At 35.8% G+C, this 16715-nt stretch overlaps 1 protein-coding gene across 6 annotated transcripts in view; it reads right to left on the reverse strand.

The window, feature by feature from the left end:
• The window catches only part of INPP4B (inositol polyphosphate-4-phosphatase type II B), an 802990-nt gene that overhangs the window by 195822 nt on the left and 590453 nt on the right, over positions 1–16715 (reverse strand). For all 6 annotated transcript variants that reach the window (XM_078069264.1, XM_078069263.1, XM_078069261.1 and 3 more), the window contains 2 exons: positions 16341–16413; positions 3574–3721 (listed from right to left, as the gene is read on the reverse strand). In XM_078069264.1, the coding sequence (XP_077925390.1) occupies positions 3574–3721; positions 16341–16413 (221 nt within the window). The remainder of the gene's footprint in view (positions 1–3573; positions 3722–16340; positions 16414–16715) is intronic.

Genomic DNA, 16715 nt, shown 5'->3' on the forward strand with positions numbered 1-16715 from the left:
AAAAGTAGTAGACATGCAGAAGGTAAGCTGCTCAGCCTTTTTAAGGGAGTCTCTAAACTAATGACAAAAGACAGACTGAGGCAGGGCACCTGAATGGCTCAGTCAGTTAAGTGTTTGACTCTTGATTTTATTTCCAGTGATGATCTTGGGGTCCTGAGATTGAGCCCCATGTCAGGCTTTGGGCTCAGCAGGGAGTCTGCTTGGGATTCTCTCTCTCCCGCTCCCTCTGCCCCTATCCCCACTCTCTCTCAAATAAATAAGTAAATAAGTCTTAAAAAAAAAAAAAACAGACAGACTGGGGCAATATCAGGAGTCTTTCTCTTCATTCTCTTTCTCACTAGCTTGCTGCAGTTTTAGATGAAATAGCATTAGTGGTCTGTCAATTAAGATTTTCAACCCTGGGTGCCTGGGTGGCTCTGTCAGTTAAGTGTCTGCCTTTGGCTCAGGTCACGATCCAGGGGTCCTGGGATTGAGCCCTGCGTGGGCTCCCTGCTCAGTGGGGTGTCTGCTTCTCTGTCTGCCCCTCCCCCTGCTCATGCCCTCGCTCCCTCTCTCAAAAAAAAAACCTTAAAAAAAAGATTTTCAACCCAAAACATTACTCTAATAATTAGCAACTATGTTATAAATAGTATGTAGTATAATAATAAGGTAGTATGATTTTTTATTTTAACAATGTAGTAGTATGTTAATAGATTTCCATGTTTTGTGAATGGTCGTAATTTTCCAATTTTTGTGTCTTTATAGATTATTTTTTAAATTTTAATTCCAGCATAGTTAACACACAGTTTTATATTCATTTCAGGTGTAGTGATTCAACAATTCCATACATTACTCAGTGCTCATCACAGTAATTGTACTCTTAATCCCCTTCACCTATTTCACCCATCCCCCCACTTACCTCCCCTCTGGTAACCATCTGTTTGTTCTCTATAGCTAAGGGTTTGTTTTTTGGTTTGTCTCTTTTTTTTTATTTGTTCATTTGTTTTGTTTCTTAAATTCCACATATGAGTGAAATCATATGGTACTTGTCTTCCTCTGACTGACTTATTTCACTTAGTATTATACTCACTAGATCCATCCATTTGTAGCTAATGGCAAGATTTCATTCTTTTTTATGGCTGACTAATTCTATTTTGTGTGTGTGTGTATATATATATATATATATGCTTTATCCATTCACCTATTGATGCATACTTGGTTGCTTTCATAATTTGGTTATTGTAAATAATGCTGCAGTAAACACAGGAGTGCATGTATTCCTTTGAATTAGTGTTTTTGTATTCTTTGGGTAAATACCCAGTAACACGATTAGTAGATTACACGGATCCCAGAAGAAGAGAAAAAAAAGAGGCAGAAAATTTATTTGAAGAAATAATAGCTGAAAATTTCCTAAATTTGGGGAAGGAAACAGAAATCTAGTTCCAGGAGGCACAGAAACTCCCCAATAAGATCAACCCAAGAAGGTCTACACCAAGACACACAGTATTTAAAATGGCAAAAGTAGTGATAAATAGAGAATTTTAAAACCACCAAGAGAAAACAAAACAGTTACATACAAGGCAAACCCATAAGGCTATCATTGGATTTTTCAACAGAAACTTTGCTGGCCAGGAGGGTCTGGCATGATACAGATATTTTAGTGAGAATTTAGGCCTGGCTAACTTAGATTGAGTTATCAGGAGTTATTTTTAGGGCAAGGTCTAACTCTAACTTCTTAAATCCACCACATCTATCAAATCCTCGTCTGTGGTTCTCAGCTGAAATAAAGGCACTGTGATGACCTCTAACTCATGCTTGTCTACGGATTTCTTCCTTATTCTACAACCCCTGTGAGGAAGAGTAATCCTCTCCAAACCTTCCATGTGAAATGTGATCTTTACATGACACTAGTAGGAATGGTTCTTAGTGTCCCATAATCTCGAATATAACAATGCTGAGGTTGATAATTCTTTTATGACTTCAAAGATCCAAACTCCCTAAGTTTGCTTATCCTTCCTGGGAATTTGTTTTGCCCATTACATACGCTTAGTACTAGCTCTAGGTAAGGATAATATTGAATAATTTGGCTTACATTAATTCATCCTTGTAGCCAGCTGTTATAGGTAGTCTACTTAGGTTCCTGAACATGTTACAGCTTCTCTTGTCCTGAGACAATACCTTTCATCTCATTTCTGTGGTCTGATTATCCGCAATCTGCTACTCTCAAATATCTATCTTCTGTCTCTCTTTCAATCTTTATTTCCCCTCAATCCAGGCTGTTTTCTTACAACCCAGTTTCCTGTCTGATTTTCTCTAAAATCTAGGCTCTCTGTTTTCTTTTATTTTTCTTTCTCTTACTCCTCACTCAGAAATATAGTATTTGTGCAGTCATTCCTACACTAAAATATACTGTAATACTGCCAGGTTTGACCTGCCTTGTCCATTGTTTGCTCGCTGGTTTAGATCAATACAACATGCTTGGGGACTATAGAGTCCACTGAAAGGGTACACTACTATTAAGTAACTTGGTGTATTAATGTGGACATAGGCCAGAGATCCAAATTTTAGACATTTCACACTTTGCTATATATTTCAGCAATTATAAATGTTACAAAAATATTTGCCAATTTTCTGAAATTTACAGCCTTAACAGTATTTAATATAATGTAGTATTCAGTATTTTTAAAGTCACTAGAGGTTTATAAGGTGGAAAAAATAAATTGTTTGAGTTGTCATGGCTCAGAGATATTCTTATTAACAATCAGTTCCCAGATCTTTCTGTTTTATTATGGCAACAGATTTAAGTTTGCTGTACGACGACATTGTCCATTCATATAGCATACTTTCTCAGTCATCTAAGGGGGTGCCTGGATGGCACAGTCAGTTAAGCGGCTGACTCTTGATTTCAGCTCAGGTCTTGATCTCAGGGTCATGAGACTGAGCGCCGCATTGGGCTCCGTGCTGGGCAGGGAGCCTGCTTAAGATTCTCTCTCTCCCTCTGCTCCTCCCCCACACTCTCTCTCTTAAGAAAAAAAATAAATAAATAAAAGTTTTTAGACCAAAAATATCTGAGAGTCTTGTTACAGATGAGTAGTCCAAAGAACAGTTAAGTAGGAATTTCTTACAGAAACAGTAATCAAGCAGATGAGGTAAAGACAAAAGGATTATTAGCAAGGTCAAAACTCAGGTTATTAGCTAGACACCAACTATACAATAGAAGTATAATGCAAGCCATAAATGAGAGTCATACATGTAATTTTAAACTTTCTTGTACTCATATTTTTAAAGTTAAAAAAAGCAGGTGAAATTAATAATATATTTTATTTAACCCTAAAATACCCTAAATTTTAATATTGCATTATAAAGTCAGTCTTTTTCTGTTTGTGTGATAAGAATTCAAAATCTGTATTTTATACATCAAGAACATTTCAAATTGGACTAGTAGCATTTCAAATGATTAACAGCCAGCAGGGTTAGTGGCCACCAATACTGGACAGTGGCAAGTCGAGATTTTTATGTTATAATCTTACTTTAAGAAAAAATGTTTTATAGAAAAAATAATGTGAGAGACGATCATAAATTATTTTCTCTTACCTACACAAATCTTCTTTTATGTGAAGAGAAATCAATTCCTTAGGAATATGAAAAGAAAGTATGCTCTCTGACATCTGCTCCCGGATTCGCATCCATTTATTGTCAGATGTGGGAAATCTATATAATTTACACACTGGGTTCTTTAGCACTGGGAAGGAAGAAAAAAACAAAAGGTTAATAGTTAAATTATAAATATATGCCCATTAGAGAAAGATCAATTAATAAAATCATTAATCAGTGTACCACTATAATTATTGATTTAATCATATTTTTATCATACATTAGTGAATTTTATCATAATTCACTAATGTACTTGAATTTCTAAGAATTTTGTTCTTTTTTTTACTAGCTTCTGGGACATGTAGTCTTTATTAAATTAAAAAATGATACATCAAGGGGCACCTGGGTGGCTCAGTCGTTAAGCATCTGCCTTCAGCTCAGGTCATGATCCCAGGGTCTTGGGATCAAGCCCCGCATCGGGCTCCCTGCTCGGTGGGAGGCCTGCTTCTCCCTCTCCCACTCCCCCTGCTTGCGTTCCCTCTCTCACTGTGTCTCTCTCTGTCAAATAAATAAATAAAATCTTTTAAATAAATAAATAAATAAATAAATAAAAAATGATACATCAAGTTCCAATATATAAATGTGGCTATTGTGGGTCTCTAGTTTACCACCTATTAATTTCTTCCTCTTCTAAAGATTTTTTTTAAAAGATTTTATTTATTTATTTGACACAGAGGGAGAGCACAAGTAGGGGGAGCAGCAGGCAGAGGGAGAAGCAGACTCCCCGCTGAGCACGGAGCCTGATGCGGGGCTTGATCCCAGGACCCTGGGATCAAGACCTGAGCCGAAGGCAGACGCTTAACTGACTGAGCCACCCAGGCGCCCCTCTTCTAAAGATTTTGTTAAAGCATGTGTATTTATAAGTATATATGAAATATATGTATTTATATATAATACACACAAAAATTATATTACTTAATTTCTTCTGATAATTGTTAGTCAACTTTGCTCACTTATGCAGTAGGTGAGAACTGACATGTTATTTCAGAGGTTTCAAATGGCCCACTACTAAAAACGTTTTATTTCTTAAATGCTAGAAAGGTCCATTCCTTGGCTTAAGAGCTATTACAATTCAAATATTATGCATACTTTAATGCCAATGAGTCAATAACATACTTTCCTAATACCACATATTACCAGAAGCAAGACAATGAGGTTGCGAACAAACTGTATTTGTGGGTGGGAAGTGTTTAGGGAAGAAGTAACAAGATCATGCCATCAAGGATTTTAAAAGATTAAGGGAAAAAGTGGAGAGCCAGATATTAAGATAATATTTGATACATTTTCATGAGGCCTTCTACCACATTCCCCAGCCATTTATTTCGGTCAGAAATTTATTTCCACTGCTGTTGAGCAATGATTGCCTTCGTTACACTCAGATACCAAAGCTTAGTGGGCAATAAAATATCAGTCAATTGCCAGTCAAGTACCTATAATTATTTGACTCCAGTTTACCAATAAAGCTGATTTAAAACAAAATTTGATACTAAAATGGAGCATGGGTTATATGAGCCAGGTCTCCTCAATGTATAGGGTAAAATTCCTTTCAAAAGTTCAATGTTCTTGAAGACCATATCTCATTCACTACTTGGGTAAATATACAATAGCTTTCTGAACATTAAAATGAGGATCTATTCACCCATTCCTCTGCAATCATCCATTCTCAGAAGTATAGTCTAGACATTATCATTATCAGAATTGATGCTACATCAGAAACCTTGATTTCAAACCTCCCATTCTTTAACAACCAGACTCAAAGTTTCCAGTATACCTACTTATCCACTACTAAGAATTAGCCAGTGTTTACTTTTCAAAAGCACCAATAGAAGCCAGAAGACAGATATTTCCAGTATGTTGAGACAAAATATTTAAAATCTAGAGTTGTATGTCCAAAGAGATTATATTTTTAACAAATATTATCTCTAAGTTTTATCAATTAGATTATATCACAGATCCACAGATAAAATTAGTTGTATTTATTTTCTTTCTTTTTTTATTGAGATGTGATTGACATATTACATTAGTTTCAGGTGTACAATGTAATGATTCAGTATTTGTATGCTGTTGCAAAATGATCACCACAATAAGTCTAGTTAAGGTCTGTCACCATCATAGTTATAAATTTTTTTTCTTGTGATGAGAACTTTTAAGGTGTACTCTCTTAGTAACTTTCAAATACAGTATTATTAACAATAGTGATCAATTTATATATTATATCCCCAAGACTTACTTATTTTATAATTGGAAATACGTACCTTTTGACGTCCTTCACCAATTTCAACCATTTCCACCCCCTACCTCTGGCAACCCCCAATCTGTTCTTTGTATCTAAGAGCTTGTTTTTTTGTTTTATTTATTTATTTATTTTTTAGATTCCACATATAAGAGAGATCATATGATATTTATCTTTCTGTGTCTGACTGATCTCACAGCATAATTCCTTTAAGGTTCATTCATATTGTCACATATGGTAAGATTTCATTCTTTTTTTATGGCTGAGTAATATTCCATTATATATATCACACATTTCTTTATCCATTCACCCATCAGTGGACACTTAGGTTATTTCCATGTTTTGGCTATATTGTAAATAATGCTGCTATGAACCTGGGGGTACCAGATACCTTTTCAAGCTAGTGTTTTCATTTCCTTTGGATATATTCCCAGAAATGGAACTGCTGGATCATACAGAAATTCTATTTTTAATTTTTTGAGGAGCCTCCATACTGTTTTCCATAGTGCCTACACCAATTTACATTCCTACTAATAGTGCACAAGAGTTCCTTTTTCTCTACACATCCTTTCTAACACTTGTTATTTCTTGTCTTTTTGATAATAGCCATTATAGTAGGTGTGAGGTGACCATTCATTGTGGTTTTGATTAGCATTTCCCTGATGATTAGTTATATTGAGCATCTTTTCATGTACCTGTTGGCCATCTGTATGTCTTCTTTGGAAAAATGTTTATTCAGATCCTCTGCCCTTTTTTTAAACTGATTGGTTTTTTTTGCTATTGAGTTTTATGATTTCTTTATATATTTTGGATATTAGGCCTCATCAGATATATTTTCTTTCATCTGAAATATAAGCCAGCCAATAAAAGAAACTATGATATCTTATTCATTTTTAAAGTGACAATGTTTCAAAGATGTAAAAATTTTACTACAACCTCTACTGTTCCATCTCTAGAGTCTGAGAAGAAAAAAAAGTTATCTATTGAAGTCAACATAGTGTCAGTCAGGTTAAACTATTTATGGGATCTCATGAATTCTAATATAGCTAACATGATCAGGAATATAAACACATTCTTTTATAGTAAGACAGAAAGTCTCTGAAATGTCCAAATTTTTTCTTAGTAACCTAAGTAAATATTCAATTACTTGGCTTATGGATCCTCGGTATATGTGCTGCTTTTAAACCTCTGAGGTTTTTTTCTTCAAGATTATATGGAATTTTTGTAAGAATCCTTCATTTTTCTTGCCTTTTATAAAGTAATAATTTTTTAGAAAATTTGTATTTTGAATCAAGTTACAAAATACAAAATTTTTCATTTTCTCAATTATCCCAAAGCTAGTCTTTCCACTTTTGATGATATTGTTTTTATTTTAATGCTTTTCAGTGTATATAAATATAAATCTGCACTGAAATAGCTTAAGCAGAAATCAAGGGCAGTTGGATTAATGAGCTCCAGAACTCTCCTCTGACCACCTGGTACATATCATACAAGGACTCTGTGGGAATGCTCCTGTTTTTAAGGAAAACACTTGGGACAAATTAAAAAAAAAAAAATCAGGCAGCTTGATCATCCAAAAGAAAATCCCAATTATGTCTCCCATCTAACTTTTATGTTACAGGTTGTGATCTTCTGAAACTCAAAGGTCTCCAAACATTAGTACTAAATCAGGATTTCAATGTAGCTATAGTGGGATCCACCTTACAACCCAATGTAATCCAGCAGCATTCCTTATTAAACACCTACTATGCATAAAGCAAGAACACCTACTGGGTATCTTAAAATACCATATAATGGAATATGACTTAAAAAATGGAACAAAAATATGGCTCAACTTTTTACTACCATGCAAATTTATTGCACTGGTTACAAAAAAGACCAGATAATATGTTCTTAACTCAAAATTCTTACTGTGTTTATAATGGGGAGATTTTATCATCTTCACATAAAAGTAAGGCACGGTATTCATGCACCAAATACTGAACAATGCATGGATCATAAATGATGAATACTTGTGTCAATTTTTTTTAAGTTTCTTCCCTATAGAAGAGAGACAATTCTAACAATTTTGCACACTCATTCCAGCTATGGGAATGAGTCCATCACTTTCAGCTCTGGCTTTTCATTGATGCCAATTTTCTTTTTTTATAGAAGATGTATTTCTGACCATACAATAGGCCTGTCTACTCAGAATATGATCTAATATCTATTATAAATTCTTTAGAGACCCCTGTGTGTATGCTCTTCATTTTTTTCACTGTTTTTGCCAAAACAATTGCTAAAAACATCATATGACAGATTCTGCCAAGAGAAAAGTAATGGAGATATTCTGGACCACATCATGGTCTTGGGATGACTTAATAAGAGTAAAGTTCTAAGCTGGGCCAAATATTGATACATCCCCCTTGAGGTCCACTCCCTATGGTGAGCACAGGAATAGAAAATAAATGGCAGATTTTCCCCCCAGATTGCAGCACAACTCAAATTTCTATATTGTTTCTCTCAGACACTGTAGCAGAGCTTCTTTACCAAGGTAACATGCTCAGCAATTGTGAAAGCTAAGCTGTTTAATTGTGAATTATCAAAATAAAGATGCCAAAGAAATGTTCAACAATGCCAACGCATAGACAATACATAAAGGAAAACAACAAAGCATCGCTGTTAAAAGCAAACTAGGGCAGAAAAGATAAACCAGAGAGATACCACAAGAATGATTTTTTTTTTTTCCCTGTGCCTGTTTTAGGAACATCAGTAGACAAACAAGAAATTTACAAATTTAGATTCAGAGACAAAAGGGTCATCAAAAAGCCAAATGCTTATTTCCTCCAGTTGTCTTTAATGTATCTCTCGAGAGGAAGCTCATCTGTGATTATCTTCGTGAACTTTCTCGCATTCAGGAGGTGGTAGACGTCACATGTCACATATTTAAATGGATTCTGACTTTATTGGCTTTAAGCCTTACAAAAATCATTAGTTTAATGTCCTGCAGATTCTTGTAGAGAATTCATTCTGTAGCTTTTAACTATGCAGTTGTTTAATAGTTTAATTATTCAGCTGAATGTACATGCATTGCCTGTTTTCCAAATGTTACATTATACTTACTAAAGATAAGTCTGTGTAATCCAATTAGATACTGACATTCCCTCATTTGTACTTGGAAATATCTTAGATTTATATACATCTGAAATGTAGGTTGGCTCTTTTTAAGATTGGATAAGAACTGAAAAACCTAAATAGAAATCACTAAAACACTATCCTAAGCATGGTTATGGAAAAGAGGTGGCAAGAAGACATGAGAGGAACTCGGAAAACACTGCAAGGAGAGATCTCTTTTAAGAACAATAAAGATGAAAAAAAAAAAGATCAAATCAATTGTTTAAAAAATGAACTCCTAAAAATGGTTTAGTTACTTTTCTCTAGGTTTGTTATAAAATCTAAATTATATTATTGTGTGTGTTGTTTTTTAAAGAAGAAAAAGAAAGAATGGAATAGAAAATAGGATATGGGCTGTGTTGGACAAAGTGCTGTTTCTGTAGTCTAGCCAAAGCCATAAGTTCTTGGCCCTCCATCTTCAATTTAAGGCCAAGAATAAGAAAAACTATTACAGATGTCAGAATAGGACATAAAGATAATATTTTGTGGGCATTTAGTCTCGAGTTGATGATAATTGGCGAGTTTAGTGTGTAGAATTTGTATTTTAGATTTTAGATGGTCAGAAAATGATTTGCGCATCACTCTTTCCAGTTTGAATGATTTGCTCTGTTCATTCTAATTCCGTAATTAAAGGATACCAGTAGTAAAGGTTGAAGGTGGCTCATAGTTCATGCTGAGCAACCTGAAATGACCTATAATTCTCTGAACTCAAGTTGTTTCTCACCAATTTCCTTCTGTTCAAGGAATTCCCTGCGTCTCAAAGGAACATTCCTCTTTCCTGGCTATCAGTAAACTCAAGCTGTGCTAGCACCTCTTCCAGGAAGACTTCCTTGGCTTCTACCCTGTCCCTTCCTATAGGTTTGTCTCCTTTGTCCTTCCCATCCCCATCTCTGTCATGGTTCTTAACCAGTCGTGCTACAACTGACTCATTATTCCATGTCACCCACTGGAGTGTCAACTCTGTGAAGGCCAGGATGGTGCTGTTTTTCTTGTCCTCATTTTATCTCCCACACCTAGCACAGTGCCCAGTAAATACAAACATTCCACAGAAAGAAGCTTAACCCTTCCAACTCAGATGTTTCCCACCATTACTTTCCCCAAACGAACAGTTAGATCACCAACAACTGTGTGAACTGAGAGAGAAACATGCAAGAGTAAAGAACATAATTGAAAACCTCACTTGAAGGAAGCACAGGCATCGGAATGAAGGATGAAAAAAACCTGATTAAGAGGAAGGCCTCCTCATATTTGTCCACAAAATGTTAGCTTTTTGGCCATATCATCTTCTTGCCTTTATTTTTCTTCTAGTTTTACCCGAGATGGGCAGTGAAGGAGGTAATGGACTTGCTACAGGGAGTTAGCTGAAGCATTTAAAGGTGTCTAAGAGATGATTCTTTTGATTATTAGATAATGAAATTCACTCTTCCACTGAAGCTATTTAACATTCTAAATATATTAGTACACAGTAATGAAAATACATGGAAATTCCAAAAGAGCAAAGTTAACGGACTCTATCATATTTGTTAAAACAGCAAAGAGCAAAGAAATCTGGTGAGTAAATGTAAAGGATCAAGGGCCAGTATGAAAGGTCAAAATGGCTCCAAATTTTATATAGCAGAGACTTATAAATACAAGGGCAAAATCTATTTAAATTAGTATGGGGAAAATACAACAGAGATATCTTTGGTTATATAAAATGACATCATCTAAAAATCAACAAGGTAGTAGATTTCATAGCTCATGAATGAAAAGAAAGGGGGAAACAGGGAATTTGCTTTTTTGCTGGAATTCATCACGACTTAAAATGAGTAAAGAGGGACATATTTTTACCAATCTCTTAATGTATTCTGAGCCATGAATGGCTTTGGATGGGGGTATTAGTGAGGAGAATGTTACCCCAATATTTAGGTATTGTGAAAGGCAGCTAAAATCTATGGTTGTCATATGAGGCAGGAAACATTTTTTTAAAATAATTTCCATACCCAACGTGGGGCTTGAACTTACAACCTCAAGACTGCTGTACTGACTGGAGGCAGAAAACGTTTAAAAATGAGAATTTGACAGTAATTTATCTGAAGTATAAATTGAAATGATGATACACTTGCTATCAGCCATTTGACAGCATTTATTGAGTTCCTATTGTATTCCTGGCCCTGGAGATACAGAAATAAATAAGCAATGTTCCTTCTTCTTAAATAGCATATAATCTAGCATCTTCTGCAAAGTAGTAGATGGCTTAACTCTAATTTGAGAAAAAGAATCAAAGATATAGTGGCCTATTTTCAGAAAAAGTGTGATTCATCTGTGAAGCAAGAAATGCAAAACACCAATAAATTCTCCAAACAGGAAGGGGACTGCACGGATCTAGGACGGATAGCAGGGAAGTCCCCTCACTTTTAGATTCCAACTTACACGGTCACAGAAATCTCAGCTGTCAGATATACCCTCTGTGAATATGGAGGACGGTATGCACGGTAATATACAGCATGAACGTGCTCTTCAAAGAATATAAAGGATAATTTCACGACTCAAGCAGTATGGAATTCAGCCAAGGAAGATGCTGTATCAGATCTAATGCTTGCTGACAGCGGAAAACTCACTCAAAATGTGAAGAAAGGAGGAAACGTTGTGACAGGGCCCATTAGCTCCCCAGATTTGGCATAGTGCCAGAAGGGTCCATGGGCTGAAGTACTCTGTAGCATTATACTTTTACAAGGAATCCTGGGAGAACTGAGACTCTAGAGAGAATTATCTTTTTCACAGAATTTTGAAAAGGTATCTTTCTGGTCAGGCTTATTAAATAGAAATAACTTCTGAGAAAGACATCTGCAACAATGACAAAAAATTAATATGTGACTCCATGTGAAAGGGATTAAAATGAAGACTTTTATGAAATATTTCTAAAAAGCAGAAAAACAGGATAAGCTAAATTATGCTCTATCGACTTCAAACATGTGAGAGCCAGAAAAGGAAGTCAAAGGCTGTGCAGGTTTCTGTGGCATTTTAAAAGAATTGATGTCCAAGGAGGCTGACCCGTGTATTAGGGTCACGCTGCTGGTTGGCAAATCTAGGCTTTGACACCAGTTCTTCTGACAGCCCGTCCGGTGCTCTTACATTAATACCACAAGGCCCGTTTGTTATTGTTCTGGGCCAGCTAAGTTCCTCAGCTGATGTGACTTAGCAGGGCATGTGAGAGGAGAGGCCTGACTGTACTTCTCTGCTCCCCACCCCACCACCACCAAGTAATTTTAAGCGTTCTTACTACCATTTTGCTCAAATGAATAAGCAAATAATGAGAGACGTAAATCTACCGTTTTAACAACTTTATGCTACGACTTAACATAGTTAGAGAGTCAAACTAAATAAGAACTTCACATTTCTAATACTTACTGTGTCCTCTAGTGTGTCTAGTTTCAGAGAATGTAAATGCACCAGCTGAAAGGAATGTGTCTCCCCATATAGCTAAGGCACTTACATATCTTTCTTAAGGAATTGCAAATTCTGCCCCCCGACTCGTCCTTTCTCTCCTTCTGCCCTCTATTGCCCAGACTCCCAACATATACGTTCAACTTGCAAGGCAAGCAGGGCATGAAAAAGGTGAGAACTTAGGGGAAAGAGGTTTTTTTCTTGTTAGTCTTATAATAGATAAGTGAATTTCCTGAATAATAAATCAAGCCTCTAGAGATATAAATAGAATAGTGAAGAGCTGCTATGAGATATGATATTCTCTTCCATTCACTCAATAAGTACTTCATAACTCACTTGAGGCTGGGAAGTTCCATATAACACATTAATACAAAGACTTGAAAAGAATGTCAGTAGCTCCCTTTGCCTACAGATTAAAAAAAGAAACACAAAAAACCACATGGGACTATAATAGATTAATTCCAAAGTTGCTGAGTTTAGATAGAAAAGTAAATAGAACAAAAGACAAAGGTATGCACAGGCCAAACTCATATGTATTCTAAATCCTGCACAATGCACTTTTGTATTTTGAGCAGAAACATTTCATAGAGAGTACTTAGTTGTATTTTAAACACATTTTTAAAAAATCTAGCTTTTGTGGGACGCCTGGGTGGCTCAGTGGTTGGGCGTCTGCCTTTGGCTCGGGTCATGATCCCGGGGTCCTGGGATTGAGCCCCACATAGGTCTCCCTACTTGGTGGGAAGCCTGTTTCTCCCTCTCCCGTTCCCCCTGCTTGTGTTTGTGCTCTCGCTCTCTCTCTCTGTCAAATAAATAAATAAAATCTTTAAAAAAATAAAAATAAAATCTAGCTTTTGTAACATTTGACTCACATTTACTCTAATCCTTCCCTAATGTAAGAGGCTCAAAGAAAATATCTGTGGCAAATATCCTAGGTTCTGAGTGCTCCTCTGGGTGGCGTGGACTAAAGACATTGAGAAATATCATCAGAACTAAGTGGGGTATCACCACTCAAACTGTCATCTCCATAAAAGGAGAAAGGCTGTAAGCAATCACTCCACTAAGTATATTTAAATTGCAGAATGCAGCTGCCTCCATCAGTCCCATGTCAGTTGTCTTTGTCATATTACTATTTATACATCGGGAATGGTATCCTAGTAATCTGGAAGAGTTAGTACACTCCTAAGACTCATGCCTTATGGATTTTATGGCACAGGTATGAGGAGGTGCAGATTTATTTTTCACAATGCTCCTTCCATCTCTTCTTCCTTAGGTAATATATTTTCTTACTTAGAAAGCCGTTTTTCTCTTTCTCTTTGAAATTTACATTAATCAGTTTTTTAAAATGGCATTTCTTTGTGCATAAAAAGTTACAAGGTTTGCATGAGTGAATTATTAAAAAGTTATCTTATAATTATAGTGTAGATGATTGTGGTGATAACCTGATTCATTCAAACTGTATTTAACATGAATTTAATATGTCCCACACTCAATTTTATTTCTCAAAATTGACACTTAGTAAATTAAATAGATTATCTGGATACCTTAAAATAAAGGATTAAAGGTTTGGTCAATTTTCAGGTGGAAAACTAAATGTGAGGAGGACCATTTGAGGATGTATTAGCTATTTTAACCAGCCTGAAAACTTATTGAGTACTTTTGGAATACATGGCTGTCTGGGTAGACTCATCACTATTCCTTGCACATCCCTTTCAATATTGCATCCTAAATGAAATGAAAAAAAATGTCATTTGCTCATAGGCTAAGTAGCTGCTCCTCTTTGGTATAATCCCTCATTCTATGTAAGTATAATTTGTGCTTTTTTGTTATTACATTTTATTTGGGTTCTCTGTCTGTATAATCATAGTCAAAGGGTTGCCTTTCCTTTCTCCATTCCTTATTACTAGAGGTTTCTGGCAATGAAAAACTGCTAATATTTTATATATATATATAAATATATATATATTAAAAATCTTATTTATTTATTTGACAGAGAGAGAGATAGCGACAGCAGGAACACAAGCAGGGGGAGTGGGAGAAGGAGAAGCAGGCTTCCTGCCGAGCAGGGAGCCCGATGTGGGACTCAATCCCAGGACCCTGGGATCATGACCTGAGCCAAAGGCTCAACGACTGAGCCACCCAGGCACCCCGCAGTTATATATTAGTAAGCCTTTGAAATTCAGTATCATTCACTAAGCTGATTATTATGCTAAGTACGCCATTGTTTAAACATATGACATGGCAGGGCTAGAAAAATACTAAGGCTTGTTCTGCTGTTACACCTACTTTAATTAATGGCTTTTTAGTAATAGCATGGCCTAGTAAGTAAGAGAAAAAGGCCTTGGGATCACAACTGGATTTAAATTCTGGACCTGACACTTGCCAGGTAGGTGACCTTGACCAATTTCCTCATCTGTAAAATGAGGATAATGACAGTGCTTTTTTCACAGCACAGGTCAGAAGGCAAGCCAAGACATATGAGGCATTTAGCCTACTGCTTGTCACTGTACTAGTCATTGTTTACTATTAGTATCAATGGTAACATAATGTACATTATCATTAAAAAAGTAGATCCATAATTTACACACACATTTTATTACATTTTTAAATTGTACTATAGGTTTCAATTTTATTCACAAAGTTATTTAATAGATGGTTTAGTGCCTTGTTGAAATTCAAATATATTACTGTAAGCAACATATTCTATACATACACACCCAGGAACAATGAATTTTTCCTACTGAATCCATTTATCTAATGGTTTAACAACTTTGTTTTGAATTCTATAATTAGAAAGTCAAATTAGGGGCACCTGGGTGGCTCAGGGTCCTGGGATGGAGCCTGGCAGGGAGTCTGCTTCTCCCTCTTCCTCTGCCCCTCCCCCCAGATTATGCGCTCTCTCTCTCTCTCTCAAATAAATAAATGTCAAACTAAATAAGAGTTTCATATTTCTAAAGCTTACTGTCTTCTAATGTGTCTTGTTTTGGTTTCAAATAATACCAAATCCAAAGGTAAAAGGAATTTGTTTTGCCAAATAGCCAAAGTATTTTTATATCTTTCTTATGGGATTGTCATGTTGAGTAAGGGACAGGCAAGGCTAGGTAGGGGACTAGGGTCACTCAGGGGGCGATGTAACCAGGCTCACAGAAACCCCACATGTGGAGAAACAGACATGATATTTACAAGAACACCTTGTTTGCACTCATGATATTTACAAGAACAGCTTGTTTGTTCTCATGATAGTTACAGGTCCAACATGTTCATTCTAAATATAGAAATGATATTCATAGGGCGCCTGGGTGGCTCAGTTGGTTAAGCGACTGCCTTCGGCTCAGGTCATGATCCTGGAGTCCCAGGATCGAGTCCCGCATCGGGCTCCTTGCTCAGCAGGGAGTCTGCTTCTCCCTCTGACCCTCCCCCATCTCATGCTCTCTCTATCTCATTCTCTCTCTCAAATAAATAAATAAAATCTTTAAAAAAAAAAAAAAGAAATGATATTCACAAATCAACCATGATATTGACATGATACTTACCAAGTTCACTCGTCAGTTTCCTATAAAAGACCGACCGTGAAAACTTTCAGTGGTATTCCATTCAGGAACCCTCTCACTCTGGAGAGCTATTTTCTTCCCTTTCTATTTTCACCTTCGCTTAAACTTAACCCTTTTGTGTCCCAGAAATTCTTCGGCTCCATGAGACAAGAATTTGTCAACAGTGTCTACCCATACTCCACTGACATTTATTTTACTGCGTTTACAAATGATTCTGTGAGGATGTTGCCCAGGTTTAGTATTGAGTTCACAGAAAATTAAAACTTTAGGTTTATATGAAACTAATGTAAGTTTCCAAAACTGAGATACATACCTGCCTTCAAAAAAGGTAAAACTGAGATACATACCTGCCTTCAAAAAAGGTAAGTTATCTTTTCCATTCACACTTTCTGGGGCTGTACATTCACATACCAGTGCACACTAGGGAAGAATAAAAGGAAAAAAAGGTGAAAATAATGAAATTAAGAAATGAAATTCTTTGATTTTGTTTACAAAACATGAGGCTATGCACATGGTTTCAAAAAGTTGAACGAGATTTTTGTAAAACTACTTTCAGCTTTATCTTTATGAAGCTTAACTTTTGATTATTTACATATATATATGATTGTATTGCATAATTAACATATATATATGATTGTATTGCATAATTATAGACTGTCCTGGTTCTAGTTAAAAACTACTTAGAAAAGAAGGCAAAAAGTGGAAAAAAATTGTCTCCAACA

This window comes from Halichoerus grypus, chromosome 3 (assembly GCF_964656455.1).
Source record: "Halichoerus grypus chromosome 3, mHalGry1.hap1.1, whole genome shotgun sequence".
Taxonomy (NCBI): Eukaryota; Metazoa; Chordata; class Mammalia; order Carnivora; family Phocidae; genus Halichoerus; species Halichoerus grypus.